Source organism: Podarcis pityusensis (assembly GCF_964106645.2).
Source record: "Podarcis pityusensis genome assembly, chromosome: 8".
Classification (NCBI taxonomy): Eukaryota; Metazoa; Chordata; class Lepidosauria; order Squamata; family Lacertidae; genus Podarcis; species Podarcis pityusensis.
This window is the reverse complement of record NC_138033.1, coordinates 32,252,289-32,275,362: the sequence shown is the minus strand read 5'-3', so window position 1 is coordinate 32,275,362 and position 23,074 is coordinate 32,252,289. Positions and strand designations below refer to the sequence as shown.

The 23,074-nt window shown below is 47.9% G+C and overlaps 2 protein-coding genes across 9 annotated transcripts in view; one reads left to right on the top strand and one right to left on the bottom strand.

Annotated features, from left to right (window-relative positions):
• The window catches only part of HPCAL4 (hippocalcin like 4), a 40,973-nt gene extending 34,925 nt beyond the window's left edge, over positions 1–6,048 (bottom strand). Inside the window, exon 1 of the mRNA XM_081019657.1 lies at positions 5,911–6,048. The gene's annotated coding sequence lies outside the window, so the exon portion shown is untranslated. The remainder of the gene's footprint in view (positions 1–5,910) is intronic.
• Positions 635–22,857, top strand: LOC308484669 (CYFIP-related Rac1 interactor A-like). Of its 8 annotated transcripts, none has more exons than XM_081019634.1 (13): positions 636–1,014; positions 8,863–8,947; positions 12,179–12,259; positions 14,501–14,580; positions 16,611–16,732; positions 17,041–17,146; positions 17,619–17,755; positions 18,059–18,136; positions 19,074–19,190; positions 19,472–19,551; positions 20,176–20,302; positions 20,834–20,904; positions 21,862–22,856. In XM_081019634.1, exons 4-13 carry the CDS (start codon positions 14,508–14,510, stop codon positions 21,923–21,925), a joined length of 975 nt encoding a protein of 324 aa, XP_080875760.1. In that variant the 5' UTR covers positions 636–1,014; positions 8,863–8,947; positions 12,179–12,259; positions 14,501–14,507; the 3' UTR covers positions 21,926–22,856. The 8 variants fall into 8 exon arrangements, with proteins under 8 accessions (XP_080875765.1, XP_080875760.1, XP_080875761.1 ...); XM_081019637.1 differs by lacking the exon at positions 636–1,014 and adding an exon at positions 1,443–1,910; XM_081019639.1 differs by lacking the exon at positions 14,501–14,580 and having other exon boundaries at positions 635–1,014; positions 21,862–22,857.
• Positions 22,858–23,074: the final 217 nt, after the last annotated feature.

Genomic DNA, 23,074 nt, shown 5'->3' with positions numbered 1-23,074 from the left:
TTGCTATCTCATGTCCATCTGCACAGGCTCTGGTGGTTTTAAGAAGGAAATTAGACAAACTCATGAAAAATATAAGCTCTGAGACCTAAATGGACCCTCTTTGGTCAGAAGCAACTGAGCTGCAGCTCTTCCCAAAAATATAAGTCATTAATGAGACATAGGGCTCATCCAGACTTCCTTTTGTGCCACACTTTCCAGGCACAGGTCCACACTTTAAAGCTCTGGGTCTGAGCATTTTTATTATTTTGACCTGGTGCTTCCCCTGGGAAAACCTGCTCTTTAGTGCTGAATAGGAGAAAATGACAATCTACAGAAGACTGGATTCAGCAGTAGAACATGGGTTTTACTTGGGGAAAGCATTGGGACAAAAATAAAACTGTTTGGACATGGAGCTTTAAATCCCAGAGCTGTGCCTAGAAAAACTCAACAACTTGGGCTGCCCCACCCCCAACAAAAATCCTGGCTACACCCCGAGTGAAACACTGACAACAGGCCACAGATATCCCTTTAACCAAGATTCTGATTTGGGGTTGTTATGCGTACAGCTCCTGTCTGGGACAGGAGGGACAGGCTGAATGACCTCTTAGGTGCCTTCCAATTCTCCATATCCTGAACCCAGGCTTCCCTTGCCTGGCTCTTGAGACTGAGAGAGCGAGAGAGGAAAAGAGGGCCTGGCACAGCAAGGCAAGGGTTAATCTGCCCTGGCTTCCTTGCACTGCAGACGTCACAGATGTTTTAGAAGGAGGGGAGGGGGCCGAGTAGTGGTCTATGGTGGTCTTTGTGATGCATTTTATACTGATAGCAGCAGCTGCACCAGCAAAGCTCCCTTCGTTGGATTGACACACACAGGGAGGGCAGCGCTCCTTCTGCAATCTCTCTCTCTCTCTCTGCAAAGGGGCTACTCTTCCCAGGCACAAGCAAGGATCTGCAGAAGATTGGGGGAAATATTATTGCATCCTCCCCAGCGTGTCTTTCTGAGATCTCTGGCTTTGCCTTGTCGTCCTCGGCAGAAAGGTGGGTGTCTCTTCCATTGGCAAGTGGGGAGGAGGAGGGGTGCGAGGACGGAATCAGACGAACTGAAATAGAGATTTTAATTATTTTTTTTGCAAGAACAAAAGATGCATATGAGCACCTGGTATTTCCAGAGCAGTCCAAAACAGGATTTCTCATGAATCTTCCTGGCTGGCGACCCGGGCACCCTTTCTACACAGTGACAGGGAGGGTGGGGGGAGGAACTGCTGAGTTGGGTTGGGTCAGGGTCTCCCCAGTAGATTTTCTGAGCTCTCTTTATGCAGGTCGCCACCTGCTCGCCCACTGGCTTTCTATGCTGAAAACCTGGGCACCATCTCGCTCTAGGGTTGCACAGCCTCAGTGCTCTGTTCCCGACCCACACCCTGTTTACTGTTGCCGTCGGGCGTTGAGCAAAGACGCTCTGGTCCCCTTCCGTGTCCCATGTGCAGGCAGGGATGGCGCTGGGGTAGCCGATGCCTTTGGAAGAAAAGCACGCTCCCCATTTTGTGCCGCGCAAGGCCAGGGTCTCGGTCTCCCTCTGATCTGTGAAATGGGTGGAGCGCAGGGAGATGTGCTGTGCCTGTGCCCCTCTCCTGCAAGGCGCTGCTTCATCCTTAGCCCCCTGCGGAATTTTCTTTTTCCCCTCCCTGCCTGCAGTCGCAGGAAATGAGATGCCAGCGGCAGCGGCAGCACATGGCTCTCTCTGCCTCTCCTGGGGGGGGGGGGGATTAAAAAATAGCTGGGTCTGCTCAGTGAGGTTCTTTTGTGTGTGTTGGCCAAGGAAGGGTATAGCTCCTGGTTGCTGGAACGCAATGGGCTTTTGTCCAGAAGTTCTGCCCATAAATTGCTACCCAGGTGGTCCAAGGTGCTGGTTACCTTGCAAGTGATGCTGCTGACCGGTGAGAGTGTATTGGCAAGGGTGACTATTGCAACCTGGGAAAGGGATGGACTTATCAGAGTGTGTCAGCGTCTAAATTCACCTGTACAGCTCTGTCTTCCTCCCACTGACATTGGTCCAGACAGAGGTCAAAGTCTCCTGGGATACTGAGCAGATAGATATAGAGAGTCTATTGTCTATTCTGTAATAATGAATGAAGATTCAGGTTTGGTCTCCCTTGTCAAACTGCACCCCCCCCCCAGCACTCTTTACTAGTTCCTAGAAGGGAGACTTTCTCTGAAGTGTGGGGGATAGGCAAGCTGCCTCCATACCCTTAAAAGCATTGAGCTGTCCCCTGTTGGAGGCTGGACCAGGTGGTTGCTAAGGTCGTTTGGATGCTCATGTTCATATGTGCAAAGAGCTTTCCAGGTGCATCTCCCTTGCAGTTGGATGAAGGCTGCAGGCAACTGCCCCTAGGTCGTAACCACTCAATAATTGTTGGATGTCTGGAGTGGATTCTGTTTGGGAGGATAATTATAGATGCTGCAGTGAAATCTACACTATGGGAGCTTCTCTTGGGAGAACTCATTAAGGAAAAAAGGGGGGGAAACAGATTTGCTCAAAATCCAAGGCCTGCCTGGGGTTGATTTAGGTCAATCATTGATGGAACTTGAATGAGGGTGTTCCTTCCACAGCCAGCTTTGTGTCTCCTTTCTCACAACCTCTTGAAGCCTGTGAGTGGTCTCCTCTGTAGTTTCCCCCTCTTCCATTCTTTGTCTGGAAACAAGAGCAGAATCTCAGACTCTGGTCTCCTTCATGCATTTGCTTGATATGGTGAGAAGAACAAGGTGCATGATTTAGGCTTGGTGTTGGCTACGTGAGATCTGGGGCACTAGGCGCTTTCCTAGACGAGAAGCAAAATGGCCCCAACAGCATATGCAAAGGATTTTGATGCCCCAATGAGCAAAACCTGATTGCACATCTTGGACCAGAGGAAGCACGTGCTCCTAGATGGAGATGAAGAGGTAGCAGCAAAGGCTGGTCCACAACACACTGGAGGAAAGTGCCAGGCTTTGCTTGGTGGGCCTGGAGTTGGAGCCTTTGCCTCCTGGTATCAAACAAAGTGGAACTCAGGATTCTGAATGAAGGGCTGATTTAATAGAAAAAGAGGAAGCTGCCTTAAACTGGATCCAATCTAGCTCAGTACTGTCCATATTGACTGGCAGTGGATCTCCAGGGTTTGAGGATCCAAGACACTAATGCCATTTCCCCTCTTCCCAAAGCCAGGTCCCTCCTTCACCCTCGAAGCCAGTCATTCCCCAAAGATGGTTCTCTTCCAAATCCATGCATGGTTAATGATTAGGGATGATGGGAATTGTAGCATCTGGAGGGCACCATCTTGGCTGCTGTCTATGGCACAGGTCAGTCTTCTTCCCCCATCCTGGGGCCCTCCAAATGTTTTGCTGCCCCAATGGGCAAAGGAACGCAGCCAGCACAGCTGCAGAGAGCACCAGGTGCAGGAAGGTGGTGGCTGCAAAGTGTAGGCTTGCCTGATTTGGCTGCAGAGCATGGTGACAGTGAACTGGAAAGGTCTCAGACTGTGAGCAGTCAGTTTGCTCCTCCAACCCACCCCCCTTCCCAAACTACTTAGGTGTGAACCTGCAGAATTTATTTGCCTCTGGGATGAAACACTCCCTTCCTCCCTGGCAGAGCAGGAAAGGAGAAGCAGAGGGGCGACAAGGCAATGCAAGCCATTCTCCCATCTCAGCGCTGGTTGCCAGAGGAAAGGGGGGTGTGTGTGTGTGTGTGTGTGTGTGTGTGTAAAACAGACCAAGAAAATCTGGGTGGCATAAAACCTATGATGTGGTGTGCTTCCAGACAAGGGTTTGTTGTGGGATGTCTGCTCCTCATGCATTCCACCTGACACCATCAGATCAAAATGCCAGCCTGTATCCCCCACCCCATTTAATCCACATTCACCCTTTTGAAGGGAAATCTGATAAGTTTTTTTTAAAACCAAACCAAACCAAAACCATAATCTGTTTCCAGTCACTCATCTGTGATATCTGTGATATCTGAACAACCCATTTACAATATTGTCCCCATCTAGAAGCCCCTGCATGAATTGTGTTCCTCTACCCAACTCTCAGGACAGACTGCTTCCTCCAGAATTTACCTTCCTGGATCAAAACATTTGGTTCTCCTCTCCCAAAGGCTGTCTCCTGCATCTCCTCACCCCTTGCAAAGCCCAGAAGGTATTTGGCAAAGTCTAGATAAGGTGGACATAGCGCAGAGTAAAACCAGAAACAGGGCAAGATCTAGAGCAAGGAAGCAGGTTCCAGGCAGCTGGTCAGAACTGGGTAGTGCAGGTGAAGGGAGACATCCCAAGCAGCACAGAAGGAGACTTCACAAAATCCCCATAGATGGTGCCCAGCAAAGGAAGCCACCAAGCATTTACAGGCACAGCAAACTGGCACAGAAGCATGAATTATGGCGGCAATGCATGGGTAGTGTCCATTGCAGGAATCTGATGAACAGGTGAGAGGCTGAGTCAGACTCCTCACCTGAAAGGTCACAGGTGCAACCAGTAGGTCCTACTTTTCACTAGGGAGGCTGTCATGATATCCCTTTCCAAATTCTAGTGAATTCAAGGGGTCACAATACCTTCCATGTTGTCAATCCTGACTCAAAATGGAGCACAGGAAGCTGCCTTACACTGAGTCAGACCAATGCTCCATGTAGTTCAGTAGTGTCTACACTGCTTGGCAGCAGCTCTCCAAATTGTCAGACAGGGTTCTCTCCTAGCCCTAACTGGACATGCGATTGAGGACTGAACCTGGGACCTTCTGCATGCAAAGCAGATGCTTTACCACTAAGCCACATCTCTCCCTGATCAAAGCAATTATCAAAGGCATCCCCATTGGAGAGATCTGGGACCATGTCACAACACCAGCATGCAGCTCCTGGCTCTGTTTCCCCTTTTCAGATGACAAGAGTGCTCTGAGCATGTGCAAAATGTCTCACCACTTGGCTTGCTCACATGCACTGGAACTGAGGGCTAGGAAGCAGACTGAGCCCCAGCACCTCTCTCAGAGTACCTTTTACTTCCCTCTCACGTCCAGCTCCCACTCACACCATTTCCTCATGAGCAAGGTTGCCAGTGGGCTCATTTTGCACCATGGAAGCATTTAGGAAGCCCCCCCACAACCTCCTAAAATGAAGTTGGCATAATTAGGAGCACAGAACCACTAACATTTGAGCGTGCATAATGCGGGTCTGTGTAGCTCCCCTCCATTTTGTACTGATGCAGGAAATTGAAAAACCAAAGCAAATTTCTATTTTGAAAGCCCTCCTTGTGCCCTTCAGAAGGGGGACCACAAAGGACTCAACAGAGCATGTCTGGCCTTATGGCATGTTTAAAGACACTCTCCCCTATCACAAGCCCCTGAAGTCAGTTAAATCACTGTAAACAATGCAAATAAACTGACCATTAGTTTACTGTGCAACTTTTACAAGAGAGACTGCTTGTGCAGAAGGTAGGGGGAACGAAAGGCAGGCCAAACCACCAGCCTCAGTGACTGCACCCTGCAGCAGAGGCAGTTTACGATAGATCTTAAGTCACGTCTAGGGCTAAGTTCACACGGCAGCTTAAAGCTGTGTGTCCTAGGTGTGCATGCCTTTTTGCATTGTCCACAAGATGTCATCCTTACCCAAGTGTTAGCCTGAATTTCCCCCACCCTCTTATTCCACACTCTCTGGGCTCACCCACACTTCCCTGGGAAAACCTGATAATTAGCACTGAACTGGAGCAAACGTCGGTTGGGTTTTCTCGAAATTGACATTTGCTCTGATTTAGTACTAAAGAGCAGGTTTTCCAGGGCAAAGCAGCAGGGGAATGGCAAAACTGCTCGGAGCCATGCCTAGAAAGCATGTGACAAGTGGAACACCACTCGGCCCCTTGGACAAGCCCTCTCTTTTTTAAAATTACAAAGAATTGTGAAGAACCTGCAGCCAGGGCTTACCTCCTCATCTACTGGTCTTTCTTACAAGTTTGCTGCTAGGTGCTGAAACTGCAGGGCACACACCTTCAGGAAACGGGAGGCTGAAGAAGACCAGCAGCCTTGCAGAGAAAAAGGAAGTTGCTCACATTGCTAATGAATTTCCCAGACTCAGGGAAATGAGAAGAACTGGGAACTTATAAGTAGCAATAGCAGTGGATTGGCTCTCAGTTGTCACCTGACTCCCTGGCCCAGGAGGATTCTGGGACGTTGTGCATAGCCCCCACTGGAGCTACCTCTGGTTCCTTCCTCCAACCCATGGAGCCAGTGCCTGACCTGCTTCAAGCCTCGCAGCTCCTGATACTGATTGCATAGAAGAATGTTACGAAAATGTGTTGGAAGAAGACCTGGCACTACCCTGGGCCTAGCTGTCCTTTTCTCCCTGCCCCCAATCAATGAGGGTGGTTTTAAAAAGAAAAGAAGATTTTAATCTGATATTTGCTATGACCCACTGACTTCTATGGATGTTGCCTGCCAGTAACCTTCATCAATACTACATTACACCAACAAGAGGTCTGGAGTAGAATGTGAAAAGAGAAAGAAATGATCAGGAGGGGACAGCATTGCCTGTGAGCCTAGAAATAAAGCAGTTTGAAAAATTAGACCTGCCTCTGCTCAGTTACTGAAACATGGTGTCAGAAGCAACCAACCCTTGCCACCACCACTTTCTGCAAAAGCTGAAGAAAAGCTCAGGAAAGGCCAGGAAGGACTTAGCTAACTTTCAGCCAGGCTGCAGATAAAGTTCAAGGGTTGAGGTTCATGAAGCAAGTGCTCTGCGGTATGAAACAGTGGAAGCCTTTTTGAACCAGTCAAAATGGGTTTTTGCAGTCAAGGACCTTCAGATGCTGTGAACAGGTCCATCCTGTCTGTGCACACATTCCCATGCATCATCTGGGAATCCTCCAAGGTGGGCCTCGCAGGGACTGCCTTGGAGCAGCGGCTCAGTCTGAGTAGGTCAAGTAGCAGCAAAGAGCTCTTGAGCAGACTAATCAGGAGAGAGATTTAGACACCATTCTGCACACTGCAAGCGGGGGTGCACAGAGCAGAAGACAAGCTCATGTACCACAAAGTTGGGTGGCCAGGTGCGTAGGACAGCTCTCTTTTGATACACTTGCCCAGTATCCTTAATTGACCTCTGAAATCCTAGTGGTTTGAATGGTTACAAAAGGTTTGTGAATTGTCTCTCTGTGTGTGTTTGCATAAATATTTGCATATGTGTGTGTAGTTTTCTAAAGCTCTATTTTGCTCTGTTAAACTGCTGGGACCCCGGCAAGGTGGCTGGGTTTGTTGCTGGTGATGTTAGCAGCAGCAGTAGCTGTACACATTATCAGGAGAACAGGCACCTTTCAGTGCATGTAGACAAAGCTCTTGACTTTCTTCTTCAGAAGGACCGCTTGGTGGTCAGAGCTTAACCTCCCACTCAAGCCATGATCTTGCAGGTGGGGAGCTTGATAAAACTCTGCCTCTGTCCTCCAGCACTTCCCAAAGAGAAAGAGAGAGGGCAGGACTTCAAGTGGGTTGCAGAGTGCGTCTCTCTTGCCCTCTCCACAGCTGCTCCCATAGGAGAAGGCTACTGAATCTGGGAAGGGGAGGCTCAGGAATCTCAAAGTTCTTCAGAGGAGAAATAGACATGGTTAAGAAAGAGGAAATGGCTGTGCAGTGGTGCTAGCCTGGTAAAGCAAACACAGATCCCAGCCTGGATTGGGCCGGAGTTTACAGCAAGTGGCTTCTTCAAGCATTCACTGTTTGCTACAACATGTTGTGCCCATGTTGTGCTTCCTGAGGCTGAACAGTTGTATGGAAAGTTGCAGCTTGAGTCCACAGTGAACAGTTCCAATGACCTCTTCATAACAGGTGAGGAAAATGTTGCCAGCCAGAAGCAAAGGGGGGTGGGAAGCAGTAGACTGAGGGTGATAATGCACTGAAGTTTGATGGGGGGTGAATTTCACAGCAATTTCCCTGCTAGTTGTTCACATCAACATGGCTTCAATTTGTTTATGTTTGTGTACACACTAGGGCAAAGCGAGGGGGGGCAGGGATATATTTACCCTATACAAAGTTGTTGGTAAGAGACAAATCAGGATCACCTTAAGGGCTCTGATCAGTGTGAAGGTAGTTTGAGAAACAGGGCACCAAACAGGAGTCTTTTGTAATACAGGATACGTATGCATTTTGGATATTGTTGTGTGAATGTGGATTAAAACCCTGCTCAGCCTTCCTCTCCCCTTGTCCCGTTTTACCTCTAGACATGTGGATATAGACAACAGTGCCTTTCTGAATACATAAAGACCCCTGCTTAGCTAGAGCTGGCTTCAAAACATCAGAGATTAGGGGAATGCTACTGCTGGGAAGCAAATGCCTTTTAGCCTGCTGGAATGGACAGTGCAGGCCCTTAGGAACAGATAAAAAGACAAGGCCCTTTATATCAAGCCCCTGGGTACCTGCCATTCATCTCAATGGGGCATGTGATGTGGGGGACCTCCTCATGGACTGTGTCCGAATAGTAAACTGATAGGTCATGAGGGATGAACTACCATGGCAGAACAACTCCAGGAATGGAAGAAGTACTTCATGCTTCTACTGAATAAAGCTTGCCTTGGCCCGTGTGGCAATGTGAGGGAATAAAATGACTGTTCTGTGGTCAAAGAGCCACACTGTGGCCTTTGGTCATCACCCTCTCCATTCCTTCTTGTGCGATGCACTTGATGAAGTGAATACTTTCTCTCTCTATCTCTGGCACGCATGTATGGGGTTCAGTTTTCACAATTCCAGGTTTCCACCAAGGACACAGCTTCATTTCAGGCACCTTCGATCAGCAATTTGAAGGCGAATTGCTTAGCTCATGAGAATGGTCTAAATCTGGAAGCCTAACGGTGCGTTTTCTCTCCCCCCGCCCCCTTCTCTCTCATGCTGCAGGATTCTCCCAGTTAATGAAGTGTTTTATGAACCCTACAGAAGCCTGCTTCTTGCTGTAGAGGTTACCGAAGCATCACAAACTGAGGTAAAAAATACAGCCCCCTTTGCTGCTTGTGTGATGCAGGGACCTATCCAGTCTTAGAGTTCAGAGGGCGCTGGGCAAGGCCTAGAAAAGCAAGTGTAAAGGCAGGTCTTCCTCTAAACATGTAGCAGAACAAGGTGGCAGAATCCTGAGGGAACGGAGTGCACTGTGCCACATCAGATGGAACATAATATTTTTTTAATAAAAAAAATACTTTTATGTAAAGAACTTGCAATCAAAACATGAGAGTTTGGGGGTGCAAATAAGTATTTCTAAAATGTGACAACTCCCCTCCCCCACCTGCATTATGAAATTTGCAATCTGAAATTATGACCATCCATTCTGCCACATCACAACTTATTTATTATTTATTTGCAATATTTACAGACCGCCTTTCACCACAGATTGTCACAAAGCGGTTTACGCAAAAATCAATAGAACACTTCCTCGTATATCAGTTTAACACAAACCAAAATCACAGATAAAAACATAACTTGAATAAATGAACAAATACACTTGAATAATGTACAATTATTTAAATACCTGCTGAAATAGAAAGGTCCTCGAGATGTGTTTGATTGAAGTCCAGTAGAGAAGGGGTCTGTCAGATCTCAACTAGTGGGGAGTTCCACAGAATCAGGCCCACAATATGGACTGCCTGGCCCTTAGGAGACACAAGCCATGCATATCTGAGCCACAAGTGGTGCTAAGTTCTTCTTTATTGCTAGGGGCTGCTTCCCCTGCTCACTCCACTTGCCAACTCCACCTGCCCCTTTGCCAACAGACCTTTCCCCACACTTGACCCCCTCTCGCTTTACACCTCACCCATGCCCTTGCCTGTGCCCTCTCACAGCTCACTCTGCACACCCTCCCCCCACCCAAGCTCACCCCAGGCCCCACCACCTTTTAAAGGAGAGTGAAGTGCTTCACAGAGCAGCTTGCTAAACTGCTGTGTGAAGTGTTTCCTGTCCTCCATTAAACCTTGCTGCAGGCCCATTGGTTGGTGTGGCTGTCTATTGGCAAGCCACACAAACTCCAGAGCATGACAACACTTTACATTTCTATGTATATAGACAGATAAAGCAAGGATACTCACCTTGTAGGCCCAAAACAAGTGGCTTTTTATCCACAAGCTGGCTAACACAGGAAAATGAAAGTAACCACAAGAAGAAACTGAAGGATTGAATCTTAGCACCAACCCATACTAAGTGGAGACAATATTTAACTCTGTAATTACCAATTACTACATTGGATTGCTAGCAGTGATTCCCTCAAAGACCTCCATGATCAGGGAAAGTTATAACTCTTTTAAGTGTCCTGGGCCCAAGTTGTTAAGGGTCTTGTAAATTAACACCATAACCTTTAACTTGGTCTGGTAGCATATGGGCAACCAGTGCAAGCTTTTAAGCATCAGAGTTATGTGCTGGCAATAGTCTGTCTCCACCAACAGTCTAGTTGCAGCATTTTTCACCAGCCGGAGCTTCCAGACAAGGCCCAAGGGCAGCCCCACATTGAGTGTATTGCAGTCATCAAGTCTTTACTGCTTCATTCACTGTATGGTTAGGTCAGGCTTACAAAGCATTCATTGGTGCACAGTAGCAAGGAAGCAGAGAGCAGAGAGCCAATCAGGAGGACAGGTCATTGACCAAGAGGCTCACTGTTTATCCCAAGTACAACAGACCCTTCTCCCAGTCCCAGGCCGGTCTTGATCGATGACTGCCAGGCTCAACTCACACAAAGTCACAAGGAACTGAAAAGAGTCACTGTTGTTAGTGATGCCAAGAAAGGCTTCACATCACCCTGTACAGTGTCAGGGATAGACCTTGTTGGGCACTTGCCAAGGCCCGCACACTTGCAAGTAGAGCCACTGCAACTCTCTGGAGACTCCTAGCCCTGCTGCAACTCCTCTTTGCTGTCACCTGCCTCCTCTGAGCATGCAAGCAGCAGCAGCACCCTCAGCGCTGCCTTGTGCTTTCCCTCTGGGTGATTGTATGGATTGGGCCTGGAAAGAGAGGACAAAGTGAGCAGGCAGACATGCTATGGAGGAGAGGGCCCACTGAAAGTGCCTTACCTGAAACCTAGAGCTGCCCCAGTAGAGAGCTTTAGGAGAGCAAATTGGGCTAGTGGGTGGCTACTGCCAGGATCAGATTATGGTCTCTCCTTGGTAACGAGTGCCCATTCATACCCTAGTCAAGGGGTGGGGAAATCTGTAGCCCACCATATGTTGTTGGATTTCAACTCCCATCAGCCCCAGCCAGCATGGCCAATGGCCAGGGATGATGGGAGTCGTAGTCCAGCAAAGATGTCTATGGCCACAGGCTCCCCAGCCCTGCTGTAGGCATTGCGTGGTGGAACTGAAGCTGCTGAGGTACGGTTGTTCTGCTGCTGAGCTGGGAGGAAGGGGAAGTCCAGTGGAGGCTGAGGGCTCTGGAAGCACGCAGAAAGCTCTCACAGGAAGTCTGAGGTGCAACGCAGCACACTCTGCTTCCCTCTGGGAGTCCAAAATAGAAAATATAGAAGTGGTTGTGGGATTTCCACACAGACAAGGCTGCAATGAGATATACAGATAGAGCTGAGCTGCCTGCAGCAGCAGCAGTGACACGTGTCCTCTTCACTCACTCAAGCCCTTCAGAGAGGACCTGTTTGAGGACAGAGGGCTCTCTCTGAAGCAGGTAAGCTGGGAGGTCCTGCTTTCCCAAGGGTGCTGTGGGCAGGATGGTTTAGGAAGGAGAAAGGTGGTGGTGAGAAGCATTGAGGAGGAGGAGGGTCTACACTGGGCCAAAAAGGGGCTATGGACAGGGACCCCATTGGAAAAGGGGCTCTCAGTAAACACCTTTAACTCAAACACCCATTTCTGAATTTTGTACCATACATCTACATGGCGGAAGTGGTGCTGCTGCCACCCACCTTAGAACAGGCCATGTGACCCAATCGTGGGCTCCGACCCCTCAACTGAAGACCAGTGTTTCTGAGTAGGGGAAGCCAGTGTGGTGCCCTCCAGAAGTTCCCGCACTCCCAGTTCCCACCCTCACTGACCATTGGCAATGGGGGCCGCTGGGAGTTGGAGTTCCACACCTGGAAGGTACCACATGAGCTGCTCCTTCTCCTCTAGAGGAACTCTGTGCTCAGAGGGGCTTTCTTGCAGCCTTTCTCTTCCTCTCTCTCTCAATCTCTCTTTCTTTCTCTCTACCTCGGTTGTTTTCTTCCATCTTCTGTTCTGTTTCTCCCGCTCAGGTCTGCTGGCCATGGGCAACCTGATAAAGGTATTGGGCAAAGATTTAGAAAACTGTCCTCATTTTTTCCTGGATTTTGAAAGTAAGTCCCATGCGCAAAGGAGGGACGGGGGTGGTGTCTGTGATTACTGGCAGAAGGAGTTGCTGTTCTCCACAAATTTTGGGGGTCATACTTTACTATATAAATATTTGAGGTGGTGCCAATATACTTTTTTAAAAAAAGAAGACTTTGTTGGGAAGCAGCAGGCAGTGACAACCAGACACTGTAACAGACTGGGCATAACTACACTACAGATTTGCAATTTAGCTGCCATGGCTGCTCCCAGAGATTCCTGGGAACTGCCCCCCCCCCAGCTGTCTTAGCTGAAGTATAAAGTGAATGGGGTGGAAGCTGGTTTGAGGGAAGATGCATCAAACCACAGTCTTTCACAGGAAACTTCAGAATAGATATGGATTGTGGCTAACATCATGTGTACACAGCTTCAAACACCAGCAGTGGGAGCGCACTAGGGCCAGAGTAGACAGTCATGTGTACACAGCCTAAGAAGAACTTTAACCTTGCAAAAATGGCACTTAGGAAGAGAATATTAATACATTATTATTATTATTATTATTATTATTATTATATGCATAGAAAGTTAAGTTGCACTTTTCCTGTTAAAAGCAATAGGATGAATATTAGTTGTGACCAGCCCGTCCAACATCCATCATGCCCTGGTGTTCCCAGTCAGGTGTGATAACTAAAGTGTGAACTGAGAACTGGGCAGTCCCTCCTTCAAATTGTGTTCACCGCACTCAGACCACTATTTATTGGCCTTGGAATTTCCATCTGTAATATGTGGATATTAATTTATCTGAAAGAGACAGTTAAAGGATTACTGTGAAAATGTATCTGAATCACACTGAGTACTTAAAAGGACTATATTAAGTTTTATTGTTTTCAAGAGGAGTTGGAAAGAAATATCTTTCTCTAGCTGAGGGCCAATTTCCACAACTTTTCAAACATGTGCCAAGTGTTTTACAGTTGACTGTCTTCACAATCTTTCTTTCTCTCTTCAGAAGAAATTCATAGACTAATAATAATAAAAATCTTTAAGTGGCATACATAAAATAATATAAAATAATTATCAATAACACAGAAACAAAATCAACAGCATTTTAAAAACAATACACCTGCAAGGAATGCCAGGGTTTGAGAGACTTGTCCAAAACTACTCAAGGAACTTCATAGCCAAGGAGAGATTTGGGCCTTGAACTCATGGGTCTAATCCCCAAACTCTAGGGTCAGTGACATCTTGGACTCATCAAAGAGGGAAAAGAAAAGGCAGCCTCTGATCTGGGCAGCAGCAAACCATTTCGTGCCAGCTGTTCTTATGCCCTTTCTGTGTTCCCAACCTGGTGCCCTCCAGATTTTTTGGACTACAACTCCCATTGGCCCCAGCAGCATATCTGTGTGATACTGGGGCTGATCATCTGGAGAACACCAGGTTGGGGAAAGCTGTTGCAGGGCTTAGTCTGTTGTTCCCTTTCCAAAGAGGATTCACAAAGGCCCTGCAGCATTTCTGGCCTGTTGCTATGGCCGCCAAGGCTATTGGGTCCTGCTAAGCAAACATGACCGACACTTGTGCCAATGTGTGGGCCGAACGAAGGCCTGATGGCTAAATGGAGTCCCTATGTGGGCAAATGCTTTGGCTGCCATATAAATTCAACCTTTGATGAGACTCTCCCAAACTTGCCAGCCATAGGTCCTGTTGAACAACCACGCTCCCCTTAGCCCCCAAATCTGGTTGGAGAACAGTGACTCTTGTCCTCCTTTGTTCCTTATCATTGGTCTTCCTCCCCATCAGTCAATGCACATCTCCATTCCGGGGCAGGAAGAGGTGGGGTGGGCCTCTCTATACTCAAACGTGGACCACCAACAGTTGTTTATTTTCTTCCCCTGTAGTCTAGCCTCCATCAGCCCGGTTCTCTTCAGGTGTTTTGGGCTACTACTCCATTGGGCTAGTGGGAGTTGTAGTCCAGTACACCAGGAAAGAACCAGGCTGGCAGAGACTGGTCCAGTTAATTGAGAACTGACTAAAACATATCTCTGAATGCTACAAAGTTTGTGGGCATGTTCACCTCATCACCAAGCACTTGCAGCCAAATAAGCCGTAACGTCTGGTTAGTGGTCCTATTTGAATGTAGAAATTGTTTGCTGAATGACTCTTCCTGCCACCCAGAAAGGGGCACCTTTCCCAGTGACATTCTCCCACAGACCTCTCCTTCCTTCCCCACCTCACTACCCATCATGCTTTTCTCCCTCTTGTCTCTTCTCTTGCAGGTAGCACATGGGGAACCTTCTTAAAGTGTTGACTTATAACGAGCTTGACCAAGGCCCTAATTTTTTCCTTGACTTTGAACGTGAGAAGGGATTTTTTTATTTTTTTGCCTTTGTTTTCATTCATGACTTTCTTTCATTGATTTAATTCATGATTAAAATTGATTTATTTCGTTTTGTGTGGAGGTGTAGAGGCAAGGGCTTGTATCCTCAGGGCAGTTTCTTGTGGATTCAGTGCTGCTCAGGCATACAAGTGGGGGTTTTTTTGCAGCAGCCACACAATGTTGACCTCACCAAAATGCCATCCCATATCCCTATCCAGATTTACCACTTCCACAAGTTATTTACTTACCAGATTTCCCATGGAAATGGTAAAAAACAAAACAAAAATACCATATAAAAAAGGAGAATAATATGGGACAGCATGTGGATGCTGCAAAAGCATTACTGAATGAGCAGCACCATCAGCAATAAACTGCCGTGTGGAATTCCCCAAGAAGCTTCAGGGTGAGATCTAGAAAGGCAGAGGAGGGAATCAGCAACCAGACAAGATAATGGCTGCTGGGCTGTGCACAGCAGAAATATGCTTCTGTTGCAGGTGCAATGCCTTCTTTCTGGCAAGATGATAATTATATAGCAGTGGGAAAGGGCAGTAGCCAATCACACTGAGAGCAAAGGAGGTGGGGCAAGGGAAGATTGGTGGACCTTCTCAGAACCCTGGATAGTGGACAGTTCTTTTCTGAAGGGGAGGGTGATGGGCCAGAAAGTAAGGCTTCTCCTCCAGCAGAGCTCTCAGAAGCTCCCACATTTGGAGACGTCCTACAGGCAGCAGTCTGCATCTCCTCCAGAGTGATGGCCTGACTGCAGCCACATTTCCAGGATTTGTTAGAGTTGTGCTAGCATCTCAGTGAAGAGGCATTTAGCAGCCCTGCGGTGTCCAGACAGCGTTGCCAAACAATTAACTTTCGGGGTTTGAATGGCACATTGCCACACCTCCTCACAAGCAGACACCAGCCTGGACTGCTGTAGGTGGGCTCTGTGTGCCTGACCCCCTTCCCCTTCTCAAGCTCTCATAGGGTGTGCATGAGAACTGGTGGGCCCTAGGGCTGCTGAAGGTATGCATTGTGGGGAGAGAGGCATGGAAGACGAGTTAGCGCTAGCTAAGGCAGGCAGGCAGGCCAACAGTCGTGGAGCCCTGCTTTGGGGAGGAGAGTGGTGGGCAGCTCACTGCCTAGGATGCCATTGGCTTAGTGCCTCCTAGAGTTTTGTTTTTTATACTTTGTGGTTTCTTTTTGGTCCTCCTGTATATTTATTTTCTAATATTTTCCCGGTATAGCTAAGGGCCAAAGGTCTGTGGCAGCCCTCCCCAGCTTGTTGCCCTCAAGATATTTTGGACTACAGTTCCCATCAGCCCCAGCCAGCATGGTTATATGAGTCAGGGTTTGTCCATTTTTACGTTTGTTCTGTACCTAGGAAGTACGTGTCTGGGAGGTTTTCTGCTTTTCCCATGCTTTCTAGGCACACGTCCAAGTGGTTTTCAGTTTGCTTGGCCGCTTTCTTTGGGGAAACCCACTCTTTAACCACTGAATCAGAGCAAACGTCAATCCGTGGAAAACCCAGTTGACATTTGTGGATGAGCCCTCGCTGAGGCTCATGGGAGCTGTAGTCCAAAATGTCTGGAGGGCTACAGATGGTAAGGGTGGTCTGTGGGCTTCCCAGAGAAAAACATGCAAGAGAGGGGCTCTGTTGCAGCTCACAGGCCGGGCCATGGCTTCCCAGTGCTCTTTGGGGGCAGTCCAAGACCTCATCCCCTCCCCAGGCGGTTGCACAACGTGACCTGGGTACACCCGACAAGCCTTGCCCATGATGCCAAGGGGCTTGGGGGGAGGCAGAACTCTCTGGTTGCAAATGGCTACTCGCCTGGTCCCCCTGACATTCCTTGGGTTGCCCCCCCCAACCCCTGACCAGGCCGAGGGAGCTCTTGGACCCCCTCATTCCAAGCAAGCCATCCCAATGTCCCTCCCTCCCTTCCCCCTGGGGCTGGGCTGAGAAAGTGTCCTGCAGCATGAGTGTCCTGACCTCTCCCTTTCTCTCTGGGTGGGGTTCGCTGCAGATGCACAGCCCACAGAAGCCGAGACAGCTGTGTGGAACCAGGTGAACGCTGTCCTAGAGGAGGCGCAGACTATCCTGGCGGAACTGCAGTCCTACACCGGAGCTGGGCAAGAGATCAGAGAGGTACTAGGAAGAGCCTGCTGGATCAGGCCAGTGGCCCACCCAGTCCAGCATCCTGGTCTCACAGTGGCCAACCAGATTATTCAGCAACTAGTATTTAGAAACATTGCTGCCTCGGACTGTGGAGGGCAGAGCATAACCGTCATGGTATGACCTGAGCCCTTCCCAAAGCTGACCCTCATATCCCAGAGCTAGGAGCAATGCTAGCAAGTGGTCTGAATTTTTTCCCCTCTCCCCACAATGATTTTTGTACTTTTGCAAAGCTAACATTTCAGGAAGAAAACTTAGCAGCTTGTGTTATTTTATCACAGGCCATCCAAAACCCCAGTGACTTGCAGCTCCAAGAAAAGGCATGGAACGCCGTGTGTCCCCTTGTGGCAAAGCTGAAGCGTTTTTATGAGTTTTCTCTTAGACTTGGTAAGTGCCCTCCCACATCCCAGCAAGAGGGGGCGTTCTCTCATTTTCTCATTCTTCTCATCTTCAGTCCAGTTCGACCTACTTCCACATTAGTTTGCAAACTTCTCTCTCTCTTTTTTTTTTAACATAAGGAAACAGTGTCACATGAAAATGTCTTTCTTCCTAATATGCCAATCTGGGTACATGACTTTGTTTAGCATATACATTTTTAAGAGGCAATTTGTCCCTAATACAATGCATTTCTTTATGATGATTTCACGAAAATACTTGCTTCTGCATGCCCTTCTCATTACTATAAACATTTTTGGTGTGAATTTTCGAAGGAGAAGCTGTGCTTTGGTTCCAGAAGCAAAGCTTTGGCAGGTTCACATTAAAATGTAAATTGCACTAATCCTGCAAGCTGTGCAGGGATTGGCCAGGTGAGGGGGCTGCTGCCCAACTTAACCATCTCCCCTCCTCCTGTCTCTCCCAGAGAATGCCTTGCGGAGCTTGCTGGAAGCTCTCACCAGCCCACCTTACGCCCCGACTCAGCACCTGGAGAGGGAACAGGCTCTCGCCAAACAGTTTGCAGAAATCTTACACTTCACCCTCAGTTTTGACGAGCTCAAGGTACGTGTGGGAGGAGCAGCCGCCAACAGTGGTTGGTCCAGCGGCAGCAGGGAATGTGATCATAATAACACATGCATAATAACAAGTAAAAAACCTCCCATAGGGTCTTCTGACTCTTGCTCCTGTGGAACAATATTAGGCACTTTGCACAGCACCCACTCTGGATGGTTGGCACAGGTGCAGATGTAGACTGCAAAATACATACACACACACACCATCACCACCCCTTTCCCTCCCATATGTGGAGAAAAGTCTTCTGCTTCATCTTCTCCATGAATGAAGTCTCCCTTCTCTGTCTCCCAGATGACCAACCCTGCCATCCAGAATGATTTTAGCTACTATAGAAGAACCATCAGTCGAAACCGGATCAACAACCTGCAGGTAAGGAACGGTTCCTTCCTTTCGCTGGGAGGCAGAGTAAAAACCCAGGCTGGGCAAAATGAATGGAAATTCTAATGGCAAAGGAATGGTGGGAACTTGAAGCTGCCATGCAAGTGGAAATGTGCAGAGATGTCAGAGCAAACAGAGTATGTTCACTTGAGAGCCAGGGCTCATCCGCACTTCCTCTTGACCCATATTTTGATTGCCTTATGTACTGATTAATTCCCTCAGGTCCAAGAGCGTTTCTTGTTCTCCAAAGGCTGTACCTTGCAAAAATCCAAACTTACCTGCTGAACTGAAGCTCAATTAAGCAAAATCACTCTTTGGATTTTCTGCATATCCAATTCAGCAGGCAAGATCGGATTTTCGCAAGACACAGTGAGAAAAGCTCTCAGATCTGGGAGAATTAATCAGCACACAACACAATCAAATTAGGGGTCAAGCAAAAGTGTGGATGAGCTCTGTCAAGAAAAAGAATAATGGAAAGCCAAGTGGGAGGGGGAATGGAACGGAATGACTGGGAAAGGAGAGAGACATAGATATAAAAAGAGGAAAATGAACTATCTCGTCTGGATAGGTGGTTTCCTGTTTCACACTGAGAAGTTATTTTTAAATGTCCCCAGGGATGGAAATGAGAGCTGTTCATAGAAATAAACATAGAAATTCAACATTTTAAGGTAGCTGGGGTTGGGCAACATGGTGCCCACCCTCTACCACCAACACACACACACACACACATACACACACACACACACACACAAAAGTAACAACAGAAACAACCTAGTAAGGACTGAGCATGCCCAGTGGGCATGGAATGTTGGCTGATTTTGGTGGGAAGGCGATGAAAAACTGATGGAGTAGAGTTGCTGGGACCTTAAACAGAAGCCCTCCATGCCGCAACGTTTTGCTGCAACTGATCTCCATTCCTGCCCTGCAGTTAGATGCTGAGAGTGAGGTGAACAACGAAATGGCCAACCGCATGTCCCTCTTCTACGCAGAGGCCACCCCAATGCTGAAGACTCTCAGCAATGCCACGACCAAATTTGTTTCAGAGGTGAGTGATGCCTCCCAAGGCACAAAGAAGACAGAGGCAAGAGTTGCCAAGACCACCTTAACATGACAGCCTGCTGCAAAGTCCAGGCTTGCTTGGTTGTTCATGCAAGGTTAACACTGCACACTGGCTGGTGGGTTGATGGGCAGAATCCACCCCAAGGAATCTGTGCTGTGGTGGCACAGGGACTGGGGCTGCCTCTCTCCCTTCAGATATTCAGCTTGCTCTCTCCCTGGGGAGGAAGAACAGGGGGTAATCAGCATGCAAACTGGGTCTCCTTTCAGAACAAAACTCTTCCCATTGAGGACACGACTGACTGTTTGAGCACCATGGCCTGTGTCTGCCGGGTGATGCTGGAAACGCCGTGAGTACAATGCCCTACATGATTATAGGCCCCAAAGGCTGAGAAAAGTGGCCTTCAGGGTTGCACACATACAGCAGAGTCTAAAAAGCCACACAATGGACAATTGCAATTAAAACCCGACTAAACTGAGACCCCATGTTAAAAATATGGGGTTACTCAGAAACTACAATTAATCCAGAATGTGGCTGCTAGACTGGTGACTGGGAGTGGCCACCGGGGCCACATTTATTATTATCATTATTATCAAATGAATGTGCAAAAATGTAAACAAAGAATCACCAAGGGCCACCGTACAATGGGATTGGTCAGCCTTCTACATGCCGCAAAGCTGCTTACCTGGTGAGCCTCTCTAGGGAGGGAATTCCACATCAGAGGGGCAACCACTGCAAAGGCCCTGTTCCTGGTCACCAGCATTTTGACCTCTGGACCAGGCATCTGTAGCAAGCCCCCACCCACTAGATGACTTTAAGGGACCCATACAGGAAATCACATCTTTTTAGAGTCTTTAGGCTGTGTTTAGCAGCTCCATGGTATGAGCTCCCCAGGAAAGCTGGGAAGGAAATGTGGGGCATGGCAGCTGGTCCAAGGAGGCTTGTTCATGAACCTCTTTCTTGTTTGCAACAGGGAATATCGGAGCCGCTTCACCAACACTGAAACTCTCCTTTTCTGCATGCGGGTGATGGTGGGGGTCATCATTCTTTATGACCATGTCCATCCTGTGGGGGCTTTCGCCAAGACCTCCAAAATTGACGTGAGTGACATTTCTCTCTTCATATAGAAACATCAATCAGAGAAACTCAGGGAGCTGACAAGCCAGCCTTTGATGACCTTGACCTTCTTGATGTTTTGGACTACAGCTCAGCAGCCTCAAAATAATATAGCCTTAACAACTGGGGCTGATGGGTGTTGTAGTGCAAAACACCTGGAGGGCACCAGGTAGGGGAAGGCTGGAGCCTCCAGTGTTTTTAGTGACAGTTGATCCTCAATTAGCTTTTAAAGGGAAGGACGAGCAAAGATCCATAGGAGCAACCAAGCATCAGAAGAACCATGCTGGGTGGGACTTTCCATTCCAGTCTAAATGTGGGGTTTTCCCCCTCTCTTGCTGCACCTCCCATACCCACATGTTCTGGAAGACCGTGTTTTGCCTTTCTCAAATCTCATGAATCTGCTCACAGACAAAGGGACTGTTGTCAGTATAAGTGGGTGCACTTTTCCAACATTTCCCCCCTTTGAAATTTGACTAACAAGGGTTTTTTTTCTTTTTCTTTTATAATGCCGGTAGATGAAAGGATGTATCAAGGTCTTGAAAGACCAGCCTTCCAACAGCACAGAAGGCCTTCTGAATGCACTGAGGTAAGGCAGCCCAAGAGGCACCTTTGAGGAAATGGGCTTTGGCAACCAGAAAAGGTCTGCTGCAGCTCTCAGAAAAGAGCTGCAAGCGCATGCACACACACACACACCTTGCACAAGCACCAGGATTGCACTGGGGTGACTTGGCAGCCTAGGCAGGTGCTGGAGTTGAAGATAGATAGCATGGAAGGATTTTCAGAAACTGAAATTGGTTTTGTAGACATGAGCAGTTCTTATTGAAGGAGTGCTGTGGCAGGAACTGGAGAAGTTGACTGTTACTAAATGACCATTGACCTGGCTTCACAGAAGGAACTCCCTCGTGCATTGCCCTCACATCACAATTATCCTGTGGGGCAGACCATTATTCCCATTTTACAGCTGGGGAGTTGAGGCCAGCAGCCTTTCCAGTGTGCATCGCACAGGAGGGGCTGGCCTGAGTCCTGGATTCCATACTAGCTCCTGCCCACCAGCCAGTGCTTTGGTATCAAGGGAGCTGCAGTTTCTCAACACTCAGACCACTGTATGCTGTTCAGGGACACTGCATCTTCCCCGTCCCCAACAACCAGCATTTTAATTGCTTTGGCCAGCATCACAGAAACCGACCTTTTAGTCCAGGCGTGGGCAGCCTTTGGCCATCCAGATGTTGCTGGACTACCATCATCCCTGACTATTGGCTATGTTGGCTGGGCCTGATGGGAGCTGATGTCCAACAGCACCTGGAGGTTCAGCTATTGGCTACACCTGGGCATTCAGGTTCCTACCCTCTACTCACCGGCAAACTCCCCTTATATCCACGCTTCCTTTCTGCCAAACTAGTCCCACACTAAGAAATCCCACATTTTTACCTTTGATCAGGGGCTTAGACGTGTATTGCACCTGTTCCCACAGCGGCCAGCGCAATTGGCTTCTTTTCTCTACAACTGGTGTGCCCTTTCCCACTGCCTCCCTGCTTCTTCCTAGGTACACCACCCGGCACCTCAATGATGACACCACATCCAAGCAGATCCGGGCCTTGCTGCAATGAGCACCCCCTGCAGCCGAGGGGTGGGTGGCATTCACCAGAGACCCAAGAAGGGGATTTCTCCATGGAACCTTCAGCAGAAATTTTAATGTTGACATATTGCTATAAATAACCATTGGCCATCATATTCGTCATTTTGTAAAAGAAGAAAGAAGAAGAAGAAGAAGAAGAAGAAGAAGAAGAAGAAGAAGAAGAAGAGAGAAGGGGGGAGATTTTAAATAAATATATATATATATATATATAAACAAATAAATATATATATATATGCACACACACATACACATACATACACACACACAAACATATATATAAAATTATGAGAGATAATCCTTCCAGCTCAGTGCCAATCTGTCCCATCTCCCAAGACACTCCATGTTCAACTCTGGCAGAAGTGCAGCTTTGCCAGAGAAGCGCCATGTTGCCAAGGCCATGTTCACCGTTCCAGTCCCCGTCCCACCCATGTTGATGTGACATGTCTAGTTCTCAGCCCTGAAAGGCTGACATCGAGTCTGACCAAGCTTCAGGAGGGACAAAGGGGGCAGGGTTTGGCCCAACCTGGTAAGAGGTTGAACCACCATCTTGGAACCAGGTGGAAGGTCTGTTCCTAAACTCTTGAGAGGTCCAGAGATGGATCTCCTGAACTAGCCCAGACTCCAGAGGAGGGTGGGGGGCTAAGTGAGAAAGATGGAGAGATGTTCTCCTGTTTAAGATGTAAATAATGTGTCTGGAAAATGACTGTTGATCAGGAATGACTAGGATGATTGATGCAGGATGATGATGATGGTGGACATCATCATTAAAATCTTCAACACTGATTCCATTCAAAATGGCTCAGTCACACCTTTTAGATTTTTAATATAAACAATTAAAATCCACTCACCTGTTATTTTGTACATTTTTGTGTCAAATAAAATAAAAAGAAAAAAAATAATCTGTTGTGTGAGAGACTTGCCTGGTTGTCTGTTTTGCTATGTTGGCAAAATGCACATGCTCAGAGGGGTCCCTTCTTATTATTATTTCATGCTCCAAACAAGGCTTGGGCAAAGGTGATCAAAAGTGAGATTTGTGGGCATGTGCACACAAACACATTATTCAGACATGTTTGTTAGGAGTAGGGAGTAATCTAGGTGGATAGGGAGAAGAAAGTGACAA

Excerpts from the sequence above, each read along its gene's own strand:
- LOC308484669 (XM_081019633.1), top strand. The coding sequence starts at position 14,508 with ATGGGGAACCTTCTTAAAGTGTTGACTTATAACGAGCTTGACCAAGGC. Across the intron at positions 19,191-19,471 it reads CGACCAAATTTGTTTCAGAG|AACAAAACTCTTCCCATTGA; the intron begins GTGAGTGATGCC and ends GTCTCCTTTCAG. Across the intron at positions 20,303-20,833 it reads CCAAGACCTCCAAAATTGAC|ATGAAAGGATGTATCAAGGT; the intron begins GTGAGTGACATT and ends TAATGCCGGTAG.